General features: G+C 44.2%; 2 protein-coding genes across 3 annotated transcripts; one reads left to right on the top strand and one right to left on the bottom strand.

Annotated features, from left to right (window-relative positions):
• Positions 1-396: 396 nt before the first annotated feature.
• On the bottom strand, positions 397-8,502 carry LOC110490205 (leukotriene A-4 hydrolase). Its single transcript, XM_021563458.3, has 18 exons — positions 7,717-8,502; positions 6,961-7,091; positions 6,583-6,703; positions 5,573-5,746; positions 5,215-5,267; positions 5,021-5,093; positions 4,764-4,904; positions 4,634-4,657; positions 4,461-4,531; positions 4,157-4,268; positions 3,072-3,216; positions 2,867-2,970; positions 2,688-2,758; positions 2,465-2,519; positions 2,258-2,353; positions 2,066-2,148; positions 1,872-1,976; positions 397-1,687 (listed from the first exon to the last, which is right to left on the bottom strand). The coding sequence occupies exons 1-18, from the start codon at positions 7,888-7,890 to the stop codon at positions 1,555-1,557; spliced, it is 1,866 nt and encodes a 621-aa protein (XP_021419133.2). The 5' UTR covers positions 7,891-8,502; the 3' UTR covers positions 397-1,554.
• On the top strand, positions 8,071-15,538 carry dennd6b (DENN domain containing 6B). Of its 2 annotated transcripts, XM_036944483.2 has the most exons (17): positions 8,071-8,506; positions 8,737-8,775; positions 8,884-8,926; positions 9,612-9,724; positions 10,115-10,195; positions 10,312-10,417; positions 10,565-10,707; positions 10,850-10,905; positions 11,081-11,203; positions 11,328-11,423; positions 11,505-11,665; positions 11,749-11,903; positions 12,007-12,060; positions 12,175-12,284; positions 12,400-12,502; positions 12,687-12,761; positions 12,902-15,538. In XM_036944483.2, the coding sequence occupies exons 1-17, from the start codon at positions 8,354-8,356 to the stop codon at positions 13,022-13,024; spliced, it is 1,734 nt and encodes a 577-aa protein (XP_036800378.1). In that variant the 5' UTR covers positions 8,071-8,353; the 3' UTR covers positions 13,025-15,538. The 2 variants fall into 2 exon arrangements, with proteins under 2 accessions (XP_036800378.1, XP_036800379.1); XM_036944484.2 differs by lacking the exon at positions 10,312-10,417 and having other exon boundaries at positions 8,366-8,506.
• The last annotated feature ends 22 nt before the right edge of the window (positions 15,539-15,560 follow it).

Below are 15,560 nucleotides of genomic sequence, written 5' to 3'. Positions count from 1 at the left end.
ACAGTAAAAAAAAACTGCATGCTGGCTCAATTGCAAGTTATATGCCTATAACCCACAATCGGATTGAACCCTGGCCTCAATCTGGGTGCCCTATATCCTAAACAGCACAAATCCCAGATCCAGCACATCTACCTACCAGCCTTTCTCTCTCTGTCTGAAGCCAGCAGAATGGGATGGAAGTCTGTAGAGAGTCCAGTGTTGACTGGTAACCATCTCTCAGATTCTTTCTTCAATTCTCAGGATTACTGCTAGATGGCAAATGCTGGGAGGTGAAAATGCCTAATACTGTCAACTGATCATGAAAAAACACGAGACATTCACAACTCTATGATCATGAAAAAACACGAGACATTCACAACTCTATGATCATGAAAAAACACGAGACATTCACAACTCTATGATCATGGTGTTTAATGGCATCAAATAAAGGGTGAGATATTGGAACTAATCCACACTGGTTCTGTATTTGATTCTGGATAAAATGTAAACCATTCTAAAATGAGTTTCCCTCCCCAAATTAAAAATTAAAAAATCTTGTAACTTTTTTTCTCTTCACTTTTCTGCCCTGAGATGAATACCTCAATGTCAAAGTTGGGGTCAATTCTGAATTGAGTTGCACATCCTCTTCAAACTATTTGAAATAATTGCAGTGGTGTGAAATACTCTAAGATCGTGTTGTGGGTTGTCTATAATCATTTCCTTAACGTCTTTACATATCCGAAAACATTTCCCAGAATGCATTAGATCAAACACTAGTAGGAAAGGGAATTAGCTAACATCTCATGACAAAGAAAAATACTGGTTTGAGTTCTAATCAAACTAAAGCCTATATTCAATCAGATTAAGCGTTGACCGGCGATAGTCTCATTTGCATTAGAAATTCAGAACAAGAAATTGTAGGCTATATAGAAATAATTGAAAAATCATTTAACAAAATAATGACGATTTCTATCATCCTAATCGAGGTGTAGATTACATCTCAGTGTTCAAACTCGTAAAAAAGGCTTGACGGGATTTCTGTTAATGCAACGCCATGCAGCCAATGGCAATGTCCGCTTTAGGTATAATGCTGGGAGTCACTTGTTGATTTGGCAGTTCCACCTCCGTTGTCAAAACAACCGCTATGGAGAAGTCTGCTAAAGCGGATCTGATTGAATAGAGCCATAGTATTTGAAATGTTATGTGTATTATGTGGCATATGCTTTTTAAAAAATATTTGTCAAATTAAGAGACTTCCATGTCTTAGTATAATTGGTTTGAATTCAATTCTACTTCCTTCAATTCAAATTCTGCTTCCTGTGGGCTGTGGCAAATTAGTTTGAATTGAAGTAAATTCAATATTGACCACAACTCTGCTCGACGTATCATAAACCTTAATGTAAAACAAACAGAAAAAAGACAATTCTGAATAGCGGCCGAGCAAAGTAGACAGTTATTAAAAGTGGGGGTGTGACAAAGCTTCTCTCGAGCTTTCTCCGGTTGTTTTGGGCAATGGGGTGTGTCCCGGTAAAAATGCCGGTCTCGGAGTGCTTCCGGTGGGGATTCCAATTAGAATCAGGTGCTCTTGCCAGTGTCCACCTTCAGGTCCTTGGCCACCAGATTAGACGTCACTGGGTGCATGGCTGCCCGGTGGGCTATGAACACACGCACCGCCTCCTCGCGATACTTATCAAAGTTGTACACCTCTCTAAAAGAAAGGGAGGGAGAAAGAGCGGGATTAGATAGGCACCCTTTGTGTGTGTGTTCTAAGTAAGAGAATAGGACTTGTGTCTTTAACAAGATGCTGCCTAGAAATAATTTGATCCAGAAAGCACAACAACGAATGGCATCTCATAACAGAGATTGTCTCAGATAGTGGTGCCGCTGGTTACTTGAATAGCGGCCGTGTGAACTTCATCCTCCCCTGCTCTGTCGCCATCTTCAGCGCCATGGGAACGGCATCCTCCCACTTGGACTTGACACACAGCCGCAGCCACCTGGAAGAAAGGAGCCAACCGTGAGAGCCAATGACACACACACTTTGCCAGTACATACTGAACGATGGGACCCCAGAACAGGAACTCACCTGAAGCGGATCTCTGCGTTGTTGAGGGCGTTGAGTCGGTACACTTCCTGCATCCTCTTCACATGGCTGAGGGGGAGGGGATCCTAGGGCGAGAAGATAGGGGTAATTGGTCTGCTGAGTCCAATAGAACGATCACATGGCTTATGGAAGGTTGCTATGATGACCAGGTGAGTGCCAGTGAGGCGTGTCTACCTCTTGCAGGAGCAGAGACAGGAACTCTATAAGCTGGTGGGTGGAGAGAGTCTTCATATCCACTTCACTGAAATTCCCCAGATCCCCCTCTTTGGTCTAGAGAGGGAGAGAGAAATTAACATACAGTAAAACCTGTAAAAATGCTGTGTTCTACCATCATGAGGTTCTAGAACATACGCATTATCAATGTGGAGCATGTACCCTCACCTTCACCCATCTCTTACACAGCGCGATGCAGGCATCTGCCATGGTGGTGTCATATCTGGGGGGGGAGGGTGGCATTGATTTAACACACACACACACCTCAGATTGTGTGGACAGGTAAACGGTGACACAGACCCACAAACTAACAGAAGTGTGGCTCAAAAGGGGTAACAGGCAGCCACGGTGAGTGATTCTCGAGTGAAATGGTTAGGTAAGGTAAACCCACTGTGGTTTGACGGGGGGCATCCCAGGGGTGTGCATCCAGGCGTTCCAGTCCACCTTATTCAGGATGTCCACCTGAGATCGGACAGGGAGCGGTAAAGGTGACACAGAGACACGTTCAACAGCCACAGCTACAGGGCTTTGATAGCAGCTTGGTTAGGTGGAGAGTGGCGGTTACTGTACCTTGTTCTTAAAGTAGGTGAAGAGGTACTTCTTCCATTCCTCAGTAGTGACGCTGCTGTAAGCAAACATCTGGATGTACGACTTCACAAATCCCATAAACACCTCTGTAAGAGACACAGCCAATTAACACGAAGCAAGTGTCTTCAATACAAAAAATGGACTGAATGAAAATGTGTGTGTGTGTGTGTGTGTGTGTCTCTCTCACCAGGTCCTCCCATGAGCTCCTCCAGGTGGTATAGAAGAGCGAAACCCTTCTCGTAGGGGACAGAGGAGAAGGCATCGTCAGGGTCCACCTCATTCATGTTGGGAACCAGGTTGGTCAGAGGGTTGTTGGCCCCAAACGTGTTCACCTGGGAGACAGAGGTAACAGATCAGATAAGGTCAGGCATACAGAGTTACACACACACACACACGTAGAAGTGAACATGTAAGTGGTTTGTCTTTCAGTGAAGTCAGACATTACTTAAGCCTTGTTCACACTGCAGGCCTCAACGCTCAAATCCGTTTTGAAACACTGACTGTCCAGACAGCAAGTTACAAGTGACAGAATCGGATTTCTGTGGGTTCAGACAGGAGTCATTTGCTGACATGTCTACGTTAATTGTTATAGTAACGAAGGGTGTGTCCACAGTGGTGTAGGCTGATTGGCTGCGGTGCTCGTTCTTCCTATCACTCAGAAGTTAAGTAACAATCTAAGGGGACAACAATGCCTGCCATGGATGTTTCCTAGTTACTTTGAACGAGCAAAATCACAGCGTTTGAACACTTTTAAAGCCTCAAATGACGAGACGATTTAACTTTCAGAAACAAGTCCTTTTTGGTTAGCCACAGCAGTCAACTAGCTAGCTAGGTAGCTGTTTCGCTCTCTACCGCTGACTCACACATTTGTTGGTGAACAATTAACAAGCTAGTTAGCTACCACATGTTCTTGTGAAACTGTCAATAGAGTAGCTAGCAAGCAACAAGATATGCCAAATAAAAAACCACTTGAGAGCAAATTCATCCAATTTGACCGTTTAGACAAGTCGCATGGCCAGGAATCAGATGTATATCTGACTTCAAACCACCTACGAAAGTTGGTTTGAAATGTGACTTGAAATATCCGATTCCATGTGGTTTTTGGCTGTTCAAACTTCCGGAAAAATAACAGATTATATAAAAAAAAATGTGATTTGAGTCACTTCAAACTGCCAAACGTGAACAAGGCTTTGTGTACTAGTGTGTGTAACAGTGTTACAGTGTACTCATGCATGTGTGTGTGTGTGTGTGTGTGTGTGTGTGTTCTCTCACCGATTCCTGCAGGTCCTTCCAGCCGCCCATGGCCTTGAACTGTCTGAACTGTTCACTCTCCATAGACCTGCCAATCATTCTCTCAAGGTACACCGTGTGACCCTCGTTCAACCTGGAGAAGGAAGGGTCACACACACACTAATTATGAACTCATTAACTCCGGAAAGCGATCTGCCCTTTTCTATCTCTCCATCCCATAAGTCCGATACTCAGTTAAGGCTCATTTCACTAATTGACATGATATCATTCCCGTTCATTCAAGTGAGAAAAGAAAAATGGATAGAATGTTTTTTCTGTGCCATACCAGAAGTGCTCCCAGGTCTTGTTGGTCACCAGGTTGCCAGTCCAGCTGTGAGAGATCTCATGGGCTATGACCTGGAGAGAGAAAACAGGAGGACACAGGTTAACACACCCATTACACAGATATAAAACACATACTTGAGAAGACAAGTACACCTGTGAACTGTGTTTACTTACATTGGACAAGGATCTGTCTCCAGCCTAGAAGATAAACATAGGAACAAAGGAAGGTTAAAAAATGGTTGTATATATATATATACACACAGGCAGGTGGATTTGGTATTGTGATGTGTGTAAGGTGTTTCACCAGCAGTGTGGGGGTGGCAAAGGTAAGGCAGGGGTTCTCCATGCCTCCATACGGGAAGGAGGGGGGCAGGACCAGAATGTCATACTGGCCCCACACATACGGACCCGCAAGGTCCTCAGCTGTCTTCAACATGGTCTCTGTCTGAGAGGGTCACACACACACACACTTCAATATTAAACTCTGCTGATGTAGAATGAGTGGGACATAGACAAATCACCAACGTACCTCACAGATACACTAAATACTGAGAAACTCACCTCTGAGAACTCAAAAGCTGCCTTGTCCACAAACTCCTTCTCTGACCAAACACGAGACCTGGGCCCAATCTCTCTTGTAAAACAACAAGCAAACATCTATTACTAATATTTCACGGATCATTTATTAATTTAAATAATTAGTAGGAAAACAGGGCAATAGTTACATGTATGGGTGTGTGTGTGTGTGTGTGTACCTGCTCTCCAGAGCTCCCACCACGATGGCAATGAGGTAAGAGGGCATGGGCACCTGGGAGGTGTCAAAGGTCAACAACAGCGGTCAGACACACACAGCCATGCTCCAACACCAGTCTCTGAGAATGGGCTTCATTCAGATTGCAGGCATGCTACGACTGGTTCCTTTTGTTATCTGGCTGTTTCATCTCAACTTTCCTTGTAATTAACTCCTTATTGCTTGGTCAGCAGCTACTTTGGCAGCGCTGTACCTTGAACAGTCAAGCCAAAAAAGCAAGACTGGCAGCATTAAGCTATGGATGACAATGGACGGTTGGATGGAGAGATGGATAGAAAGTGATAGAGAATAGAGACACTGACTGGTTGTCTGAAGCGGTAGATGGCCCGGCTGCTGTCCTGGGGATCAGGCTCCTGTCCATCCCGTACAGCGCTCATCACAGCCACCAGCTCCTTGGGGACAGACACCTGGGCATAGTAGGTGTGTTTCATGGCGGGGGTATCCTGACAGGGTACCATGCTCCTGCAATGGGTGGCCTGGAGGGGTTTGAGGTGGTTATTAGCACATTGCTACATCAGCCACCTAATCTGGATTTATCTCCAAGAGGGGACAAATATACTTAATTGAAGTAAACAAAGACATATTGAGTGCAGTAATATAGAAGTCTGCTATCAATATCAGCGACAAAGGAGCCAATGATCAAGGTCCTCTCATAAAGCTTATCTGTGCCGCAGCGGAACACTGCACCTTTGGACACACAGGTGATACAGGAAGAAGAGGGAGAAGAGGGATGTATAATGGAGAAAGAAAGCAGGGGCGAAAGCAACCTCAACTGGCACAGGTTACGATCAAATTATTACATCTTCCTTCGGCTAAGAACTTCAAAAGAGCAGCACAGGTCTCTGTGTGTGACTACAATACAACTGGCCGGATGTTGCAGAAGATGGGGTTGGGAAAGTGTTCTTTTGTGATGTCTTTTGAGGCGGTCTTACAACTACTCTGACAGTTAAAATGACCGTTGAGCAAGACTGGCATCCAACCAAAAATTAAGACTTTTTATGTTTGTAGAAGTGCATTATTTGTCTCACATCCGGCACTGGTTATAACCATTTTACAGCACTTTTCCTCTGATAAGAACTTCTAGCTACAGAAGTGGTTTCTGTGCGTGATTACAGTTACACTGGGAAGATGTTGCGGAGGAGGTTGTGTAAACGTTCCATTTTGATGCCACAGCAACAACTTTTACCATGAAAGTACTGTTTGTGGCGCAGTCTTTTGTAAAAAAAACAAAACAATAAGACTTCATGTTTATGCATGTCCATAAACTCACACAGTGTGTGTGTGTGTGTGTGTGTGTGTGTGTGTGTGTTACCTGACACTGGCTGAAGAGGTAGGGGTGTTTCTTCCCAGCAGTCTGTTCAGGAGTGAGCCACTGCAGCGCAGAAGCACTAGGTGCAGTCTCATAAGTCACCTCCACGATCACATGCTGGCCCCTGAGAAACAAACACACACACTAAATATTACCCCTAAACCAGCATCCATCAGTTCAATGTCTGAGGGTTGAGTTGCCTGGGGTGCAATCAGTCATGTGCAGTCTTCTGAACGTTACAGATAGAAATGGAGTGAATGGAGAAGACACTATTCCCCTACTCTATATGACAAACAATCGTATATGTTCTACACAATCCATTTCTATCTTCACGTTCTGTAACATTACATCCGTCTGAACAGGCCCCTATGGTGTGGTTACCTGGAGAGGTCAAAGGGCAGTGTGATCTCCAGAGGGGTTCCCATGAAGCTGTGCTTGGGTCCCAGAGTGAACTTTGCTGCCTGTCCATTGGCTGTTACCTTAGAGACCTTCAGGTCCTTCGTGTCAAGGGTCTGATCATAGGAAGGATGGAGAGAGAGAGGAAAGAAAAGAAGTGGGGAAATACGTTTGGGTAACCAACTGTGTGTGTCAGCAACTACAAGAACCACATCAACCATCTACCCCCAGATTGTGACTGAAAACAGCTGTCCCCATAAGAAATACATAATTCTGTCTCTATCTGGCCCCAAGTCGCGGACTACATTTCCTACACCTGCTCTGAGAAACACAGTATGGACTCAGTTCTAAAGTTCACGTGCCTGGTATCACATGTCAACTCGACCTGTCAAAGTCTTACCGTCACTGAGCAGAACAGTGCCACAAAGAGCATATGGCTAGCTAGATATCATTCCTGAATTGACCCACTAATGATCAGATTTAAAATGAGTGATATTCAGACGTGTCTTGCAGCAGGGTGTGATACGTTGTGTCTGATAAACTCAACCAAATGCTTTGTAACGGTGTACTGAAACAAGTGAACTGAAACAAGGCTTCCAACTGAAACAACGTGTACTGAAACAAGGCACGTCAACTTTAGTAGCAACATAAAGGCATTTTCTAGGAAGAGTTAATGAACTTGGCTAGCTAGTTTAATAGCTTGCTGGCGAACCAGATTGAGAAATGAGATGAATACTGTACCAAAGACGTGAAATTATCCACTAAAACCTCCACGGTGAGCGCGACCTTAGCTTTGATGACATGGCTGTCAAAATCCACATGGTAGGTGAGATTCAGGTGCTTGGTAACGCACTTGGAGAAGGAGGAAAATGAGCAGGGGTCTGTAGCTGAAGCCATGTTCGGGTCCAGGATCATGAAGAGTGAGCGCAAAAAACTTGCATTAGCAATGAACTACAACCCGGCTCACCGCACGTCCATGTGACAGCGCCCTGCTGCATGCATTGTGGGGGTTGTAGTTTAGTCTGGACCTGAACGTGTTGAGTTTCTTTCTAAATTAATAATCAAACCACTACATGTACCAGAATGAGCTGGTACATTTCCGTTCCCTTTCAACAATCTATTTATTTGCGTTATTAAATACGTCGTGGGGAAAACATTTGAATCATATGAAAAGTGATGTAGATTTCAAAGCAGTCTTTGTATTTCGCTTGTTTTTTTAATATATATATTTTTAGCTTTTATCAGAACAACTATCTGTTAATACAGGACGGGGGGATTCAGCTGTCACTTCAAGCCCTTCTCACCGGAGAGCGAAGCAAATAGCCAACAGGGCAGCACAATAATTAAGGGCAATGAGGAAATGGACCACTGAGTCGTAATGGACCCTTTAGACAGCTCCGAATCGCGTCTTGTTGAGTCGGCGAATGCGGCAGAGAATACAGAATCGAGTTTGCCATGGGCCCGTTTCTCGTCGTGGCTGGAGTGTGTCTGCGTCGTTACCTTCGACCTCGAGCTCGGCCAAGCCATAGAGGTATTGTGGGGTTGCAATGTACTGTACTGTAGCAGGTGTTGTTGACATCCGATCTAGCTAGCTAGCGTGCTAATGTTCCTGTGTACAAAGTCTTGTTTGCTTGCAGAAAGAAATCAACATGATCCAAGTAACCTGGCCCACATCAACCTCTCATGTGTTTCATAATTTGGCCTGCCGGCGCATGTGTGGAATAGTGACATGACATTTTGGCACTTTCTCCTCTATTCCAGCTTGTGTACCCACACGATGTGAAACTAACTGAGAAGGAGGTAGGAAATTAGTGTATGCTCTTTTTGTGATTTCCCCCCCATACATAACAAGCTAGTTGCAATAATTGTGTATGTCCTTGATTGTGCTTCCTCTCCTTTAAACTCCAGAAAACTAGCATTTGCTACCTGTCCTTCCCTGACTCTTACTCAGGTTAGTGTATTAGATGACACAAACTATCGTCACAAAATACATTACGGTCATAGGCCCAACCCCAAATCGATCCAGGACCCTAAGCACTTGTGGAGATCTGACATGATTTGATGGTTTTTAGCAATATGGTGAAACTTCCACCGATCCTATCAGAAGTTGGAACTATTACCATATTGCAGGGTTCCCCAACTGGCGGCCTGCGAGCCGAATTTTGCCCACAGGGCATTTTATTTGGCCCCCAAAGTTTTCTGAGCAAAAACAAAAATAGTTTAAAAATGTTTTTATTTTAATTGCTGGACACAAAATACTGTTAAAAACACTAGCAAATCAGCTCCAAGTGACTTTAACTTTGGAAATCTGTTCCAAAGTATTCCCACACATAGTAGAGAGATACATGTGATCATATATAAATGTAAGCAAGGTTTGAAATTATTAGGTTTTAGTCAAATATTATATCTGTTTGGGCTACGTGCGGTCAATTTGCAGTCTACAAATGATTTGTAATCATGTTCCATCCCTCTGAGCATCTGCTCAAGAAAAGATCAGCCCGCGGCTGAATCAAGTTGATGATCCCTGCCAAATTGCTTACACTGTCAAATCCACTCAGATCTCCACGTGTTGGGTCGATTTGGGATTGGGCCAAAAATCTATATCAGTCACATGACCTGTGAGATGTGTTTCCCAGGATGCCTTGGAGACACCCAGTTCAGCTTCAGACTGCGTCAGTCTGTGGGCCGCAGGGGCTCCTGGTTCGGAGAGGAGGACGCCTACAGCAGAGACGCACCTGTCACACTACAGGTGAGCCCTCGGTCTGGCCCAATCCCAAATCACACTTTTGGAGATCTGATTAGATTTGACAGGTGTAAGCAATAGGGTAATACACTCTGATAGGCTAGGTGAAAGTTTCACCATATTGCTTATATCAACCAAATCCTCTCACATTGCCACAAGTGTGTAGGGTTTAGTCTTAGGGGGTGATTTGGGATTGGGCGTCTGTCATCGGCCTGACTTAATAAGTGGTCCAGGCCAGGGACAGTTTGGTTGCTTACCTTTTAGGGTTATGGTTGGTTCTTTGGTAGGGACCGCTAATCTTAAATCAGTGACTGGAGTGGAATATAATGTCAGCCACCACTAATTGTCTGTCATTGCAATAGCTTGACTATTCTCATCTTGCCCTTTCTCCCTCAGCGAGAGCTGGCCCATTTCTATGGCTATGTCTACTTCAGACAAGTCAAGGACGCCGCTGTCAAAAGAGGCTACTTTCAGAAGGTGAGAAGCTTAGGTTACAGATCTGATTCGTCATCAGAACCACAATGTATTCACATTTGGTTTTCTCTTTCATTCTCTTTCCTGCCTTTTCTCTTTCACTCTCTATCTCTCTCTAGTCTCTTGTACTGGTGTCCAGACTACCGTATGTCCACCTCTTTCAGTCCCTGCTGCAGATCATAGCTCCAGAGTATTTTGAGAAGTTGGAGCCTTGCCTTGAAGCAGGTGGGGAGATATAACTTCTTGTCTTTTTTTTTCCTTCCCAGTCTATCTTATTTCTAATTAATCTCCCATTATAGTTACCTAGGGCTCTAATGTACAGCCTGGACTCTACATTCCTAACCTTTTCTTTCTCACTCTCCCACCATGCAGTGTGCAACGAGATTGACCAATGGCAATCTCCGGTGCCAGGGCTGACACTCAACCTGCCTGTGATGGGCGTGGTCATGCAGGTCAGGATCCCATCCAAAAACGACAAACCAGGGGGAAGCCCGGAGAAACAGGCACAAAAGGAGGTTGGTGTAGCTTTCTATGTAATGGGCCACATGCCCATAAAAATATGACTTCTCCATGATGTTAGTAAAGTTGATGTTAGTTGATTGGTATCGCTGGAGGACTGTTCATCTAAAAAAAAAAAGTATGTTTCTGTTATATCAGAATCTTCTACCAGCCCCTATGATGCTACCGACCATACATGAGCTTGACCTGTTCAAGTAAGTGAAAATCTAAACTTCATATACTGTAAATAGTTATGTATCTGTTTGTGTTTATGTAAATTACATGGCTTGAACTTTAAGCTGTATTTTCAGTTTAATTTGAGGATGCATTGTATTAGTGAAAGCAGCATCCATCGTATATGAACTGACCTTTGCCCTCTGACCTGTCCAGGTGTTTCCAGTCCTTCCTGATCCACCTGCAGATGCTCTGGGAACTCATGCTGCTCGGGGAGCCTGTGGTCGTCATGGCACCCTCTCCCACTGTCTCCTCGGAAACCGTGCTGGCCCTAGTGAGGTAAACAGAAAATGCATGAAATATGCCATATGATGTATGACATTTAGCGTCTCGTGTGTGTAACGTGACTCAATGTAATTCGGGGAGTTTGTAAAATGAAATTCTTATTTCTCCCATCCTACAGCTCGATTGCGCCACTGCGGTATTGCTGTGATTACAGGCCCTACTTCACCATACACGACACTGAGTTTAAAGAGTATACCACTAGGACACAGGCACCGTGAGTAGGGCCTACTCTAAACACTGTTTATACACTATCATACCTGGGGGGCAACTCACCCTGCTCCCTTTATCTCTCCAGTCCCAATGTGATTCTGGGAGTCACTAATCCCTTCTTCATAAAGACCTTCCAGTCCTGGCCCCACATTATACGCCTTGGAGAACTCAAGATGTCAGGTGATCTGCCCAAGCAGGTGAAGGTGAAGAAACTAGCCAAGCTGAAAACACTGGACACTAAACCAGGTAAAACATCTGGAGGTATGGAGCCAATATGGTTTGAGAGAGTGAGTTATTAGTGTGTAAAAACATGTTCTCCCTACCTGTAGGTATCTACACAGCACATAAAATGTTCCTTCAAAAAGACAAGTCCCTCATCAAAAGACTCCTAAAAGGGATCCAGAGGAAGAGGCCGTCTGAGGTGCAGAGCGCCATCTTGAGGAGACATCTGTTAGAACTCACCCAGAGCTTCATCATCCCACTGGTGAGGGGACTGCTTTCCCTATCACACTAACATCCCACCCCTATATAGACTGTCTATCTGTCCTGCTGTGTGTCCCACCTGTCTCTCTGGTTGTCTCCCCCAGGAACGTTACCTGGCCAGCCTGATGCCTCTGCAGAGGTCTGTGACTCCTTGGAAGGTGGGTGATATTGATAACAAACCGGTTTCTATAGTATGGTGATACTGTTTGAATATGGTAATAACGTGTGTGTGTGTGTGTGTGTGTGTGTGTGTGTGTGTGTGTGTGATTCAGACCCCTCCTCAGATCCGGCCCTTCAGTCAGGAGGAGTTCATGGGGACTCTGGAGCACGCTGGACCTCAGCTCACCTCTGTGCTTAAAGGGGATTGGGTGGGCCTGTACAGGTATGTTCACCTGCCACCTCATCTGTCATTTCTAACTATTGTATCTTGTTGTGGCATATGTTTTTCTAAACAAATCATCCATAAATGCATTGCACTTCAATGTATGGCCTTGTAGGAAATTTTTCAGGTCCCCCAACTTCGATGGCTGGTATCGCCTGCGACACAGGGAGATGACCCAGAAACTAGAATGTCTCCACCTAGAGGTCGTCTGTGATGCTGTGAGTTGACCCCACAGCCTTCTTCACTCACACCTCAAGACATTAGTTTAACTCTACTTACAGAGCATCATGTGACCAATAAACTCAACCACACGACTCCACTGACTTCACTTCAGTTAGGAGTCCTTTCCCTACCCATAAGAGTTGATTAGTTTAATGTTTTGTTAATGGTCTGCTCGCCCAGGACCTGCTGGGTTGGACCAAAGACAAGTCAGAGGTGGAGATCGTGGACCTGGTTCTGAAACTGAGAGAGAAACTGGTCAGTAAAACCCATCAATATGTCCATTACACTCACCTCAACGGGTGCCATTTGTAACATTCTGTATTTAGTGTTGGGAAATGAATTCTGTGCCGCAAACCATTGCCTACTCTAGTCTCTGTCTGTGCCCCCCACTCCAGATGAAGGCTGGAAAGCAGCAGCTCCCGGTGAAAGAAGGAGTGCTGGAGAAACTAGAGGGATACCTCCAGACTGTCATCAGCTCTCTACCAGAGGACCTGCAGACTGTACTACACAGATACTGACGCTAACACTGACGCACTTCTGAACATATATATATATATATATATATATAACGTCTTTTTAATAACAACCTGAAACTAAAAGTATTGCCATCACCCAAACCACTACCCCCTCTGAGTAAGATAATGGAAGATTTATAACTAGAAGTGTAGGTAATATAAGAAACGTAGCTGTTTCATCATGACAGTAACATTAGGTCAAGTGGAATAGAGAGTAGTTGAAAGGTAGGCTTCATGAGATTATGCCTTCACTAAGTATCGTGATTGTTGCTGGAGGGATTGAAGCATATACCTGGGAAGAGGGACATGTGAGTATAGCCTTTTGCTCTAATCCAGATATTTAGATGTAACATGCATAGTTGTTAGCGTAAAATATAACTAGCATATGCACCTTTTACATTTTTATTTATTTGTCATTAAACCCATAAAAGGGGTGAATTACATCTAAGTGACTACATTTTGAGTCTTTCATCAATCTCAGTATTTTATATTGGTCAAGCACAAACAAATCACACTACATTGAAACACCTCTAAATATCCAGGTTACGAAAGCTTAGAATGCAGATTTCAGTTTAGATTTGTGTGTATGTATAAAAGTATGTGGACACCCTTTCAAATTAGTGGATTTGGCTGTTTCAGCCACACTCATTGCTGATAGGTATATAAAACCGAGCACACAGCCATGCAATCTCCTTCGACAAACATTGGCAGTAAAATGGCCCGTACTGAAGAGCTCCGTGACTTTCAACGTGGCCCCATCATAGGATGCCACCTTTCCAACAAGTTAGTTTGTCAAATTTCTGCCATGCTAGAGCTGCCCCGGTCAACTGTGCTGTTATTGTGAAGTGGAAATGTCTAGGAGCAATAACGGCTCAGCTGCAAAGTAGTAGGCCACACAAACTCATAGAAGGGAACCCCCCCCCTGTACTGAATCGTGTAGAAATCATCTGTCCTTTGTTGCAACCCTCACTACCGAGTTCCAAACTGCCTCTGGAAGCAACGTCAGCACAAGAACTGTTCATCTGGAACTTCATGAAATGGGTTTCCATGGCCGAACAGCCACACACAAGCATAAGATCACCATGCGCAATGCCAAGCGTCGGCTGGAGAGGTGTAAAGCTCACCGTCATTGGACTCGGGAGCAGTGGAAACATGTTCTCTGGAGTGATGTGGCTGTTCGCTTCCCCATCTGGCAGTCGGGCGGATGAATATGGGTTTGGCAGATGCCAGGAGAACACTACCCACTCCAATGCATAGAGCCAACTGTAAAATTTGGTGGAGGAGTAATAATGGTCTGGGGCTGTTTTTCATGGTTCAGGTTGGCCCCTTAGTTCCAGTGAAAGGAAATCTTAATGCTATGGCATACAATGACATTCTAGACGATTCTGTGCTTCCAACTTTGTGGCAACAGTTTGGGGAAGGCCCTTTCCTGTTTCGATATGACAATATCCCCGTGCACAAGCGAGGTCCATACAGAAATGGTTTGTCAGAATCAGTGTGGAATAACTTCACTGGCCTGCACAGAGCCCTGACCTCAACCCCATCTAACACCTTTGGGATGAATTTGAACGCAGACTGCGAGCCAGGCCTAATCGCCCAACATCAGTGCCCGACCTCACTAATGCTCTTGTGGCTGAGTGGAAGCAAGTCCCTTTTCCAACATCTAGTGGAAAGCCTTCACAGAAGAGTGGAGGCTGTTATAGCAGCAAAGGAGGCACCAACTCCATATTAATGGCCGTGATTTTGGAATGAGATGTTCGACGAGCAGGTGTCCGGATACTTTTGACCATGTAGTGTACTTGGTGCACAGTAGACATATGGCTGAAACTGAGCTTATTTATTTAACGTTATAGTGGTCAATGAGTGCATAAAAAACATGTAGTACATTATCTTGTGGGTATGTGCAGGTTGTTGTTTTTTTACAAGGTTGACAGTGCCAGTCCTAGCCAAAGCCACACCAGCTCCAAGCTAATTCTGCTTAGATATTCATCCATCAGCTAACATCTTTCCTAAACTACAACCACTCATTACATTGCAGGTTAACAGTGAATGTAAAACAAATGCAGCTGATCAGGGCTTCTACCTCACTCCCTTTTGTCTGTCTACAAGGCCTGCGTTTTACATAGGCAGTCCAATTATGATCATTGAACTAATTGGTCTTTTGATCAATCAGATCAAAAGATATGATTGGTCAAAAGACCAATTAGTGGAAAAAGATCAGAATTGAGCTGCCTTTGTAAACGCAGCCCTATTATTTCTCAAATAGGTACAGTATATGTGGTACTTAAGTTTTCAGTTTGTTTTGTGAAGTACTGTAAAGGCATTTGGTCACTAGGGAAGCAGTAAACTGCAGTTTGCAGATGAGTATTGATAATACTGATCTACTATTTGGATCCTGGTGTTTACTTATTTGTAATAACCTATAGTTTTTTTGTATATAAATAAAAGTTTATGGTTTCTGATGCAAATATACTGTTAGTGTTACAAATAAAAGTTGGCAACTGTGCTAAAAGATAACTCAGAGGCTGTGATACATCCA

The sequence above is a fragment of the Oncorhynchus mykiss genome, chromosome 15, assembly GCF_057628025.1.
Source record: "Oncorhynchus mykiss isolate SJ-2025 chromosome 15, ASM5762802v1, whole genome shotgun sequence".
NCBI classification, from domain to species: domain Eukaryota; kingdom Metazoa; phylum Chordata; class Actinopteri; order Salmoniformes; family Salmonidae; genus Oncorhynchus; species Oncorhynchus mykiss.
Note: the sequence above shows the minus strand (reverse complement) of the source record. Positions and strands in the feature narration are given on the sequence as shown.

Excerpts from the sequence above, each read along its gene's own strand:
- LOC110490205 (XM_021563458.3), bottom strand. The coding sequence starts at position 7,890 with ATGATCCTGGACCCGAACATGGCTTCAGCTACAGACCCCTGCTCATTT. Across the intron at positions 5,268-5,572 it reads TCTACCGCTTCAGACAACCA|GTGCCCATGCCCTCTTACCT; the intron begins GTCAGTGTCTCT and ends GACACCTCCCAG. Across the intron at positions 2,354-2,464 it reads TGTGTAAGAGATGGGTGAAG|ACCAAAGAGGGGGATCTGGG; the intron begins GTGAGGGTACAT and ends CTCCCTCTCTAG.
- dennd6b (XM_036944483.2), top strand. The coding sequence starts at position 8,354 with ATGGACCCTTTAGACAGCTCCGAATCGCGTCTTGTTGAGTCGGCGAAT. Across the intron at positions 8,927-9,611 it reads CTTCCCTGACTCTTACTCAG|GATGCCTTGGAGACACCCAG; the intron begins GTTAGTGTATTA and ends TGTGTTTCCCAG. Across the intron at positions 10,708-10,849 it reads AGAAACAGGCACAAAAGGAG|AATCTTCTACCAGCCCCTAT; the intron begins GTTGGTGTAGCT and ends CTGTTATATCAG.